This window comes from Onthophagus taurus, chromosome 7 (assembly GCF_036711975.1).
Source record: "Onthophagus taurus isolate NC chromosome 7, IU_Otau_3.0, whole genome shotgun sequence".
Classification (NCBI taxonomy): domain Eukaryota; kingdom Metazoa; phylum Arthropoda; class Insecta; order Coleoptera; family Scarabaeidae; genus Onthophagus; species Onthophagus taurus.
This window is the reverse complement of record NC_091972.1, coordinates 18,126,750-18,139,833: the sequence shown is the minus strand read 5'-3', so window position 1 is coordinate 18,139,833 and position 13,084 is coordinate 18,126,750. Positions and strand designations below refer to the sequence as shown.

Here is a 13,084-nt window from a genome sequence, read left to right as displayed (position 1 = left end):
TCCTTAAACAAACCGTAACATTTTTGTATTTTTCACTTACTTTATTGCAATCGGGGAATGAGCATCTTGACTCAACTGAAATAATTTGCCCAAAACACCGAATCCATTCACATTTTGGAATACTAAGAGATCATCATTTCCACCTTTCGTTAATAATCGAGATAATTCATTCAAAATTCGATCTAATTGACTAGATGTCGCTGCCGACCAACCTTGAGGGGCTTGATTGGTAATACTGGATATTGTGTTTATATTACGATTATAATTTTTTTTATTGGCACAATCAATATCTTTCTTTTTATAAGCCGTTTCGAATTCAGCCCCTTTTAAAGCCATTCTTTGCCGGATTTTCTTACATCGTTTTCGATGGGTTTTCCCCCGTTCTTTCGCAGCTGTTTCTTTGGGATCTTCTTTATCGACGGGAGCATCAACTATATTTTTAAGATTGTATTCTTCTAATTCTTGTTCGGTTAAAATGTTTTGGTTGTTTTGTTTAATTAATTCTTGATGTAATCGCCCGCGAAGATGACTCATCAAATAAACTTCGGATTTAATAAAAACGTTACAAGTTGTACATATTTTAGGCGTTGTATAAGGAGTGATATTAGGGGCTTGATTATCTTCAGTGTAACATCGATGAATTGATAATTCCAATGCTCTTTGTCGAATTTGTTCCATATTTTCTTCGTGCCTTCTCGCAGATTCTTCTTGTTTTTGAACAATTCGTTTTTGAAGTTCTTGGGTTGAAGCTAGTTGTTGGGCATGTAATGCGGAGAGTCGTTCTTCGCGATCCCTAGCTTTTTCTCGCGCTAATTCCTGTCGTTCTCGTTCTCTTTGTTGTTGTTGTTGCCCAATTCTTTCATCCCTTTGTTTCCTTTCGGATTGCATCCTATCTAATTTTTCTAATCTTTCCTTTTCTAAAGCTTTCCTCCGTTCTTCGACTGCGGCTTCTTTGAGTGCTTTCTCAACTTTTCTTTTTTTCCGATCTTCGTGAATTACTTGAATCCTCCCGCGTTGTTCACGCCAAGAAACCATAAAGTCGTGTCGTTTATTTTGCGCTTCTAATTCGTTGATAAAAGCGATTTCTTTTAATTTTTCCTCTTCGTTATGAGCCTTTCTAACGATTCCTTTAAGATGGCGATTTCTGTTTTGTGCGGCGCGTTGTAATCGGATTTCCATTCTTTTGCGTTTTTCCTCGATTAATTGTAATTTTGCAGCTTTTACATCTTGAACTCTAGCTAATAAAGTTTGAAGTTTATTGGCTTTTTCTTGTTGGAGATCTTGCCTTCGTTGTTGTGCCTTCATTTGCTTTGCTTGATATCTTCTTATTGTTTCTGATAATGAAATTTTTCGAGATGGATTTGATAATTTTTGGTGTAATTCGAGCGCTCTTCCGGGATGTCTTGCAACTAAAGCTTTTAACGTTTCTAAAATATCAACTCTTTCACCCCAAGACATTTCTGCTAGCATTGGCTCATATCGAGTTTCCAAAGATATATCATCGTCGTCGATTGACGCATTAATTTGGGATGACTCTTGTAATTCGCAATCTGTTTCGGTTTCGGTTCCATCGGTTTCTGTATCAACCTCAATTTCTAATCCTTGTAATTTTTCGATTTCTTTGTTTAAACGCTCTTCTTCTTCGGTTAATTGTTTGGCTTTCTTGCGATGCTCTTCTTCGCAAACTAAATCGAAATCGGAATCTTTTTCTTTCATTTTGGTTTCATCGTCGGTTTCAGAATCGACTAATTCCATACTTTTTTTACGTTTATTTTCAAACTTTTCGCGCTCCGTCGATTTTTTTAAATTTAAATTTGTTTTGCTTTTTTCGGGCATTTTTCTGGGTGTTAAATCATTTTTGGGAATTGTTACTTTGCTTAAAGTTGTATGGGATCGAAGCATTTGAGGTCGCTTTTTAACAGTTTCTTTTGAAATTTCTTCTTTTTCTTGATTTTTTTCTCTTGGTGACGAGATTTTTGAAGTTATGTTTTCTATATTATTATTTTCTGGTAATAAAGCTAAAGCTGGCAGACTCGCTGTGGCGGTAATCTGATGAAATCTTGTTGCCCAAGATAAAACAGTATCAGATTTTCGATTACCACCTTTTCCATTATTATTATTTCTGAATCTTGATCTTCGAACTGTTAGCCAACCATCAGTTGTTAAATTTTCTTTTTTATTATTTTCGTTACTTAAAGTTTCTACAGAACTTGTTATACTATTGCTAGTTTCAGTTAAATTAACATCTTTTATATTTTGATTTACTAAAGTTTCAACTGAGCTTCCAAAATCATTCGTTTTATTCACTTTTGAAGATAACGCCGAAGTAGACTGATTATTTTTAACCAAATTTGAACTTCGCACACTTTTTTTTTCTGGTAATTTTATATTATTTATTGCATTTTTAGCAACAATCGGATCCGGCCGTGTACTCAATCTAAACATTGGCCTTGATCCTGGTTTATTAACACTTTGCTTAATATCTCCAATAGTTTTACTTCTTGATAATTGAGGATTTTCAACGTTATTATGAGGTAAAGTACGCGATGAAAGTGCTTTTGGTTTATTAATTCTCTGTTGTTGGACAATTGGGGTCGATGACGACTTTGAAATTGTTTCTGTTTTAGCCACTTTAACAGCCTTAACAGAAACACTTCGACTTAAAGCGGTGGAATAAGCTGGTCTTGGAGTTATTGGCGTTGATTTAATCGATTTCGATTCTAATTTTGTATCCAATTTTGATTTTGTGGGTGAAACCTTTCTTTCCTCCTCTGTTTGACATTCTTGACTCACTTTAACGACATTAAAACGTTTTGTTGGGGGTAATTTAGGGAAATCATCCTCTGTACTTGTTCCTTTTTCAGCACTTTGTACCCCAACCTTCCGAAATATGTCATAAGTTCTTTGATCTTCACTTGGAGAATCAACATGTTTTACTTCATCAATTACAACCACTTTTATTTCCTCAGATTTTATTTCTGATGTAGTTGAGGTTATGTTTGATGAATCTTTTTCAATTTCATTTTCTAAAACAACTGATTCATTTAAAATATTTTTAATTTCTTTACTGTTTACAGTTGAATTATCTAAATTTTCTGTATTTTCTTTTCCTGCTTGAATTTGATTTTTCAAGGATGCCGGTTTAGGACTTATTTTCCCAGTAACATTTGGACTGGCTCTTCCAGATCCAACTGGAGTTGATTTCCCTGATTTTGATGTTTTAGTCAAATTAGTTTTGCAAATATCCCAAGCTAAAGATGTTGGACGTTGAGGAAGTGGTGTATTTTCATACTCCCATTTTAATCTAAACCATTCAGCTAATCCATTAAAGTCTCTTAAATAATTTTCAAGAACTAAAATTACTTCTTGACATTCAGTTAAACTTTCATGGGTTTCCACTGTGTTATAAATTTCAACAACCTGAAATTAAAAAGAAATCATTAAAAATTACTCAGATTAAATTAAACATAGTTAATTTTGTTTAAGTTGGTATTAATTATTAGTTCCTTAAATGACAGCTCATAACAAACAAATCAAAAATTAACAAAAATAACTTATGTTATATCAAAATAGTTTATAAATTTCAACAACCTAAAATTAAAAAAAGAAATCATTAAAAATTACTCAGATTAAATTAAATTTAATTCATTTTGTTTAGGTTGGTATTAATTATTAGTTCCTTAAGTGACAGCTCATAACAAATAAATCAAAAATTAACAAAAATAACTTATGTTATATCAAAATAGTTTTTAAATTTCAACAACCTAAAATTAAAAAAAGAAATCATTAAAAATTACTCAGATTAAATTAAATTTAATTCATTTTGTTTAAGTTGGTATTAATTATTAGTTCCTTAAATGACAGCTCATAACAAATAAATCAAAAATTAACAAAAATAACTTATGTTATATCAAAATAGTTCATATTAACGTTACTTATCAATAATAAATAAAAGCTTTGAATTGTTAAAGCACTAAATAAAAAAATTTTTTTGACAAATTAAATGTCAAAGTGACAAGATATTTTTCTTAATTGTCATTATTTTTTTAAAAAAGAATTTAGATTTAATCTTACAGATCTTTGAAGATTTTCAAATAACAAGGCCCAATATCTTGCTCTCAACTCCGATTTTTTATCCCTCCCGGTGGAAGCCGATCGAATCCTAGCTCCAGTTCTTCCCAACAAAGTCCTCGAGGTAGCCTTTCCAGATCTCCTCCCCTCACTTATTCTTGGAAAACAAGGTGGTTTTCGAGAAACTTTACCTTAATTAGAAACAAAAACAACCCATCAAAAACCATCTGTCAAACTCAAAAAAATAAATCTTACCATTTCTCAAATTATCACCTACGGTAATGTTAAAGGCTAAAAGGTTCCTTGCCTCTCGACCTTCCTCTTGGACTAAAAGCTTCACTTCTTCCATGACGAATACTTACCTTACTATTTTTCTTTATGACTCGACGAAGGTTAATAAAATTTTCCGGCGACGACCTTCGACAAGGAATCGGCGTTCTTTTTCGGATCCTTTACGAAAGGAAATCGAACGAACGCTGACACGTCGAAAAACACATGCTTTGAGCGCAATTTTTTATGGTCTATTTGTGTGTTGGTTAAGTTTTGCTTGTTTTGACAGTTGTACAAAAAAACCGTGTTGATTTTTGACGTTGACGTTTAATGATTAGATTTTTTGAACATTCATAGCGAAATTAAGTTGCATAGTTAAATTTATTTTAATAATTCTCAGAAAATAAGTTTATTACTACAATCGACGTTTTAATTACATTTTAATCACTGTAAGAGAATTAAAACATTTGGATGATTTTATATTTAAGAATTAGGTTTTTTAAACATTAATTGTTGAAATGAAAATAGTAAGAATTTAGAATAAATTAATGTTTTTATTGATTATGTGTGTTAATTGTTGTTGTTTAGGCACACATTAATTAATATTAAAAAATAAATTTTTATAGTTTCTTTTAATAATTGATGTCATTTGGGTTGCCTATAATAAATATAACAATGTTTAAACTTATATAAACAAATTTATGGACGTGGTAGTAGTAATTATACTCAATTAAATGTAATCGTTTGTATTTAAATTTGTTACGTTATATTGTAATAAATAACAGCAGCAATTTATTTAATTGAAGGTTATTGAGTAGTGTTGTTCAAAAAAAATTAAAATTTTTTTATAATTTAAAAGTTTTTATTAGTTTAATAAAATGTCTGTTAATAGGCAGTATTTTTAATAGCATATATAAAGTGTATTGAATTCCCCAACAAAAAAGTTGATAAACATTTTTATTTATTTACCACCAATATCCACCAGTTCTGCGATTTCCACCATAATTAGGACTTCTTCTTCCATAACCACCTCCTCCCATTCCAGTTCCATATCCACCTAATCCTCCTAATCCACCATATCCACCATATCCCCCATAACCTCCATAACCCAAGTAACTTCCTCCTAAAAATTCTCCATAATATCCTCCTCCTAAACCACCATAATATCCTCCTAATCCGCCTAATCCTCCCAATCCACCATAATCATCTCTTTTAGATATTTGCTCAGCTGGATATGACCAAGCAATGGCAAAAAATAAGGTGGTGCAAAGGAAAATCTAAAAATAATTGATGATAAAGATTTTTTTTTTATAATATTTTATATTTTTTACCTTTAACATGATGAATATTTTGTTATTATTTGTATATTTGTCAAGAGTAGTTTGATACTGATACAAGTTGTTATGATTTCGTATGGAGTTTTGTTTTGTATTTATAGTAAAACGTGCCCTTCTACATGTTAAATTAAATTAAGGTGTAATTTGAAAAACGGAATTTTTATAAAGAAAAACTTGTCGTATGGTGATAGACAAACAACAGTAAATCATCGACGATCAAAGGTTTAGGTGTTCAACTACCGTTGATATTGAAATTAAAAGTTACATTGAAAAGTGTTATTGAAATTTATTTTGTTTACAATTATTATATAGCAGTGGTGTCCACTAATGTTTGATCAAGATCGACTTTTTATATAAATGTCTTAAATCGACCGAAGGGTTTAAAATCTTTTTTTATATTTTAAAACTAACCTTCCTTTTTTTGGCTCTGAGGTCCAGATATAGATATTTCAGATTCAAATTTTGTTGGCGATCGACTCAAAATGGCTTCGCGATCGACGTTATGGACACCACTGTTATATAGTATCATATCTCAGTTATAATATTAATAATAAATGTTTATAAGGATTGATTGGGCACATTTTTAAACAAATGTCTTGTTTGATTTAATTCGATGTAATTTCTTTATGATTTCATTCTTAGAATAACATTTCTTTGCAATACGCTTTAAATTTAGCAAAATTTAGTTTTTTTACAAGAACATTCAGTATCAACAAACTTTTTTATTATTTTGTTAGTATAGCAAAGTTCCTTCCATAATTAAGTTTTTACAATTTGATTCAAATTCCCCAGCTTTAAAACATTTCCATAATTTGGATATCAACCTTTTGCATTTAGATGTGATTTGTGTTTCATTGTTTCAATATGTTTTGCTATAGAAGATCGTCCACTACAAATCTTACATTTTACCAAGAAATCATCATTTTTGTTCTTATTTTCAATAATAAATAGAGCTTATAAATTTTCGTTAGAATGAGTTTTACGTTTTTTTTCTCTTCTTTTCTTTGCCCTCTAGTCTTTGCCAAAAGATAATGTCAATGTAACTGTACTATCTAACTTTTCTTCTGTTTTACCATTTGAAACTGATAGAAGATATATTATGATGATATGAAAAGCAAAAAAATATATCTTCGTGACAACGCATGGAAATAACATATACTAATTTAAAACTATGAAAAGGCTCCAGTAATGGATCAGTTAATATTTAGAAGTGCTATTGCAGAGATCTTCTGTTGGCTGAAGATTTGTCAATGGATTATGCCGATTCTGCACCTACTTCATCACGAACGTCACATTTATCATTTCCAAGTGCAAAACAGAAAAATCATATTCAGTCAAATATCAAAATGAGACGTCGTTGTAAAATATGCCATGTGCATAGTCCATTTATTTGTAAAAAATGCAATATGCATTTGCATCTAAAATGCTGCGATAAGTATGACAAACATTTATGAATCTGTATTTACTACAAGTTGAACTCAAATATGCCCATACAAATTTGGTGGTTGTTTATGAGTAGATGTTGAATTTATTTTGAAAAATACAAAGTTCAAGCCGTACTATATATAGTACGCTGGTCATTTAAGGAGTAACAAACCTAATTGTTAGTTTGTGTATGATACGAAAGGAAGCACTTCACGTGTAGGCCCTTTTCACACTTCAATCATCTAGTGATGGTCTTCTGATGACAATGAATGCATCTAGTTTGCTTATCTTGAGGTATGATGTAGTGGTCCTTGTGATCAAATCGAATATATATACCTTCATTGCGTGACGTATGTCCTCTTGAGGAATGCTTCTATTTTTTATTCTGTAATAGCAGTGTGGTGGCAATTCTTTTTAGTATCATGAGTTCAGCAACGCAATTCATCTCCTCGCAAATACTACTTTCTAAAAAATTTTTATGTAGATGTTGGAATAAAGGCCTAATCTTTGCGAATTTCTCTCTTGCTTCTATTTTAGTAGTATCTGCAAGATGAAAATGGGACATAATATTCAAAATTATTTCGACTTATTGCTTCAGACACCAACACATTTTGACTGTCTCTTTCATACTCCTTCTTGGTGCTTGCATGTATCCACTGAGTAGTAGTACATCTATGAATGCTTTTATTACGATTACTTTCGATTACTATTAGATCCACTATTTCACATCAAAGAAAAGTGAAAATAGCTCCAAAGAGCTTATATGGCTGTCATTTTCATCAACTTGGCCATTAAAAATTATGTTATTAGGCTCCACGTCGTTATCCGTCCATTTATAACTTTTCCATTTTTCGTATTTTTTCTACTCTTGCTTTCTTTACTCTCAAGACTGAAAGAGGAATTTCGTCGTCTGAAGAAATTTATTTCAACTGGAGCTTAAAGTTGTGGTCCAGGCAAATTATTTAGGTTTGTTGCATCCTCCTCTCCAGAATCTTCAACGGTTTGATCTCCGCAAGCATTCTCTGGTGGAAAAACGGCCAAAGAATCGAAGTTTTCTACCAGCCTTAAATCAAAGCCTCGTTTAACCAGGAACCTCTAGAATAATACAAAAAATAAGAGCAACCCGAATGCCCACCGTCCAACATATAGTACACATTAGTGATGGAACGGATAGTGATTATGCGAAAAGCCGGATACCGGATATTCGGCATATCTATCCGGATATTATGGTTATAATTTCTGGTGCATTTCTGAAGTGATACCCTATTGCCACATTATTGCTATATTTGAATCAAAATTAATAAGAAAGTTGATAAGATATGTCAACTTATTTGGATCCAAGATACAAAATGAACTTTTTTGACAACTCTAAAACGAGGATACTTTAATTAATAATTGGCGATATTTCCACAAGGATTGCAACATCGAAAATTTTATCAAAACTTCAAATATTGTTTTCTCAAAAACTAAGTTATTTTTCAAAACGGGTTGGTTCATTGGAAAGAGGACACTTTTATTAACACTTTTTCATACTCATATTGTGTTATTTTTTCATGTGACGTTACTATTCGGAAAACCACCGTAATCAATTAAATACACCATTGTTTTCTGCAATATTTGCAGAGAAGAATTTTGTATTGCAGTTGGTGCCAGACCAGTTATAACGAATCACGTGAACACCAACACACATAAGCAATCATTAGATGCATCAGCTTCCAATAGCAAAGTAACAATTTTTTTGAAACTTCTAATTATTCTAAAGATAAAAACAATTAACTACAATGCAGGGAACATTTGCATTTTCTACTACAATTCACAATCAAAGTTTTTGTGTATGGATTGTACAACTAAATTATTGAAAAACTTCAATGCTCAAGTTTCATGTGTCAGAACAAAATGTGAGGCTATTATTAAATCAGTATTTAAAAATTACTGTTAAGTAAACTAAATGCAGCATTTGTAACGGTTTTATCTGATGCATCAAATCATAATAAAAACAAATTTTATCTATCTAATGCTAAGGTAGCGGGTAGATACTCATCTATTACTTTGATAAATCCTTAGCTTTCCTATCGAAATCTGCAATTTCCTTTTCAATATCCCTTACCTTCTTCCAACCTGCATGACCAATGTGGAACAATACGGCCAAATACCCCACAAATGGCGAATTTTGAAAATAAAGGAAATGGGCAAATCTACAAAGGATCTACAAAGGATAGTCTTATTAGATCTGGAGGAAGAAAAAATTTGTTATTTAGACCACAACACAACTTATAGATAGCTTCCTATAATACTAGAACTCTACTATGGGATCAAAAATTACTAGAAATGAAAGAAGAGGTACATCGCGGATCTCTTCTGAAAGTCAGGACACCTATTTCAATTTATCAATACGAGGATGTATTGGAAGGAAGAGTAGGATTTATATTTCATAAGAAACACGTATCAGATATATTAGTCATTAAAGCAATCAGCCCTGATTTTGACAAACTAAATTCCAAATGCAATCTCAAGGTTATAGGGACACAAGGTTATACGCTCCTACATCACGTTCAGAAGAAGAACTTGACCAATTCTATGATGATATTGATATGGCCCTGCAAGGACAGTGTGCTAACTACACATTTGACAAATGACTTTAATTCCAAACTGGGGACAAAACAAGATCAATCAGAAAATTTAATGGGCGATTAAAGTAGATTACAGTTTCCAACTTTTCACTTTGTTGGTTTCCATTGTAGCCTATGTTGCTTACTACTCTTTATCGGTATACAATATAGAATTGATAATAAAAGAAAGAAATTAAACAGGACTTGGAAAAAAAAGAAAGAGCGTTCTTAATGAGAAAGGAAATATAAAAGATTCATCAAAGGAAAGACTAGACGTATGATGGCTAAAAAGAGACAGGCTTTGACCGGATATTTGGTAACTATCCGCTATCCGGATTTTAAAAAATAGCCGGATAGGCCGGATACCGGATAGTTGCCGGATATCCGTTCCACCACTAGTTGTCTATTTTGACCTATTATTAGTCTCTTCTGTTAGAGTCATCAAAAAATTTCAACCAGAAAATGTATAGCGCCAAGATGGGTTAAAATTTTTTGTAATAATATCAAAAACTTTTCAATATAACTTCATTTAGTAAAAAAAAATACTCTTAATGAAAAGGAGCCCCATTTCTGTAGGAAGACTTCAACGGGTTATCCGAATGCGGTGAAAATGTTTAAATTAAGAGAGCAATCGAAGTTTGCGGAATTCTTTTTAATTGATTTTCCCACAAACTCTAAATTACTTTAAAATCTATAATACAATCAGGAATTTTTTAAAAAGTCATTAAAATAATATTAAATAATTTTTTGAAATCTTGATAAACACTTCTAAAAATTAAACATCGCGGAATTTTCCAAGTTCAAATCTCAAATAACAAAAAAGAAATTTTGTAAACAACCAAACCCATTTTTTATGAAATTTAAATTAAAAATAAAAAAGAATAACAAAACCAATCAAGGTTAAATTGAATGATTTGTGGATTAGGTCAATATCATGTCATAAAAAGGTAAACAATTTGCGTCAAATTTAATAATTATTTGTTATGACCCGAGTCATTGAGAGGATATTCAAGGATATTTGTTTATCTTGCAATAAAAAAGTATTTAATGATTTAAATAATATGCAATCTTATTTGATGTTTTTTATTAAATAAAATAAACAACGAAATCATAAAGATTTCTTCTTGAAATTGATGTGTAACTTTTCTAGATATCATTTTTACGATCTATAAAAAGAAATAGATATAAATCTATTTACGTGAAGAAGTATAAAATAATTAAATAATAAAAGTTATAATAAAAGACGATGTGATTTTTATTCATAAAAAGATTAGGAATTCTGTTATAATGCGTTTCGTAGAAAAAAATTAGTCTTTAAGGTAGCAATTATGCTAAATCGGAAATAAATTAACAAGTAAAAAAGAAACAAAGACAAAAGTAGAATAAACCGACTTTACCACTTCTGGTTTACTATAAATATTGAAATCCGTTTCGTTTTTAGTAACAATTGTTCAATTTTACGACTTTGGCAACAACTCAGTTTTCTTGTTGGGAATAAAAAATGAAGGTAAAAAATCTGTTTGGTCAAGTTATGTTTATCTTATAATCTTTCTTTTTTAATTTTTTAGTTATTTTTGTTATCCATCATGGTGTTAATATTGATTTCGGTTGTTTGTTCATTTCCAAATCATAAAATTCTATCAGAAAATCTTGAAAATTCGGAATCAAAATCGATTGACTTAGCTGGGGACCAATTAGAAACGGCAGAAACAGCTGGATTTGGTAAATTTGGATGGGGTGGATGGGGAGGATGGGGTGGTTACAGAAGAGGATATGGTGGATGGGGTGGATATGGACGGGGATATGGCGGATGGGGTCACCGCGGTGGATGGAATCGATATGGCTGGTGAAAATAATTCCTCCATCAATCAATAAATAATTAAATATTAACTAATTTAGAGTTGTTAAATACATTAATAGAAAGAAAAACATATTTTTTATTATTTATTTATATCCCATTCAAATCATCTTGATACTTTAGGTGTGTTACAAGAAATATTGTGGTTGTAAAACGGTTTAATTATTGGGTAATAAAAATCCTATAAATTTTAGCATAACTTTACTGAATATATACACGATGATTCTTATAAATTAAATCACATCTAATTTAACTTTGTGCAGTTAAATTAGTTGATTATAACTCAAATTCATTTTAATAAAATTAACACCAAAACATCTATTTTAAATCAAACCCGATTCAGTAAACAAAGTATAACTCATTTAAAGAAATCTCCCGGTATTTCCTTATATTATAGTATGTGTCATTTTCTCGTAAATTCCATTATGATTTTAACACCAATGACGTACTTACAACAAGAAAATAGTTCTAGGAAATAATTTATTTTTATTAACTAATACTACTTCAAGTTTACTATAAATAATCGAACTTATTCATTTTCCACTATTATTCTTCTTCAATCAACGTTAATATTCAAAAGAACATGAAGGTAATAATAAACCATATTTTTCACCAATATTTAATAATTTTTTTTTAGGTGCTATTATTATCCATAGTAATTTTGGCGTTGACCTCTATAACTTGGTCATTTCAACGGGATGAAACTCGCTTCGATAAACATCCAAATAGTTCTGAAAATGTTCAAATAAAACAAACGAACGATTCTGATGATGAGGAAAAATTGGATACTGCGGAATCTGCTTTGTTATGGGGAGGATTGGGGTGGGGTGGGTATAGACGAAGATACGGTGGATGGGGACATGGTGGATGGGGTCATCGTGGATGGGGTTATCATGGATGGGGATATCCTCGACACGTAGTATGGAGATGGTGATAAAATTACACCTTTTCTTATAATTTTTTCACATTTTTTGTTTTATACGTAATGAAATAATAAAAGATTTAAGAATGTAGATGAAGATGCTCTATCTTTTATTACCAGTCTCGTTCCAGTCTCCTTTCTTTCCTTTTCAAGATCTATTCATTCTCCATTTTCTAGTAGCAGTCTCTTTACAGCTTTCCTTTGGACTTTCTCCTTTCTAACCAGCTTCTTTCTTCTCCTTTTAATCTCTTTCTTTCCTTTAAATCTCTATTTCTGCAACCTCCTTCTTTCTATTCAGACTCTGTTTAGTTCCAGCCATTTTCTTCTATGTCTAATTTTAATCTTTCCATTACCATTTCTGCCTGTTCGGCATCATTTTTTTTTACTAGTCTCTTATCAATCTCTTTACTTTCTGCTAGTCTCTGACCAGTTTCTTACTTTCATTATTAGTCTCTTTCCAGCCCCCTTTTTTTTCCGTCCGATCTCTTTCTTCTTTTTCAAGTTCTGTTCATTCTTCTTCTTCTACAATTAGTCTCTTTTTAGACATCATATGTCCAGTTACCAGACATACGTCTAGTCATAGTCTTTCCTT

General features: G+C 31.1%; 2 protein-coding genes and 1 long non-coding RNA gene across 4 annotated transcripts in view; 1 reads left to right on the top strand and 2 right to left on the bottom strand.

The window, feature by feature from the left end:
• The window catches only part of LOC111416631 (short spindle 3), a 54,108-nt gene extending 49,440 nt beyond the window's left edge, over positions 1–4,668 (bottom strand). For both annotated transcript variants that reach the window (XM_023048695.2, XM_023048696.2), the window contains exons 1-3: positions 4,327–4,668; positions 4,075–4,262; positions 41–3,420 (exon numbers count right to left, since the gene is read on the bottom strand). In XM_023048695.2, the coding sequence (XP_022904463.1) occupies positions 41–3,420; positions 4,075–4,262; positions 4,327–4,420 (3,662 nt within the window). In that variant the 5' untranslated portion in view covers positions 4,421–4,668. The remainder of the gene's footprint in view (positions 1–40; positions 3,421–4,074; positions 4,263–4,326) is intronic.
• Positions 4,669–5,181: 513 nt separating this feature from the next.
• Positions 5,182–5,928, bottom strand: LOC111416630 (keratin-associated protein 19-9b-like). The gene is made up of 2 exons (XM_023048694.2): positions 5,673–5,928; positions 5,182–5,618 (listed from the first exon to the last, which is right to left on the bottom strand). The coding sequence occupies exons 1-2, from the start codon at positions 5,679–5,681 to the stop codon at positions 5,307–5,309; spliced, it is 321 nt and encodes a 106-aa protein (XP_022904462.2). The 5' UTR covers positions 5,682–5,928; the 3' UTR covers positions 5,182–5,306.
• Positions 5,929–12,091: 6,163 nt separating this feature from the next.
• LOC139430762 (uncharacterized) lies at positions 12,092–12,589 on the top strand. Its single transcript, XR_011641144.1, has 2 exons — positions 12,092–12,159; positions 12,208–12,589. It is a non-coding gene; the product is annotated as an uncharacterized lncRNA (long non-coding RNA).
• The last annotated feature ends 495 nt before the right edge of the window (positions 12,590–13,084 follow it).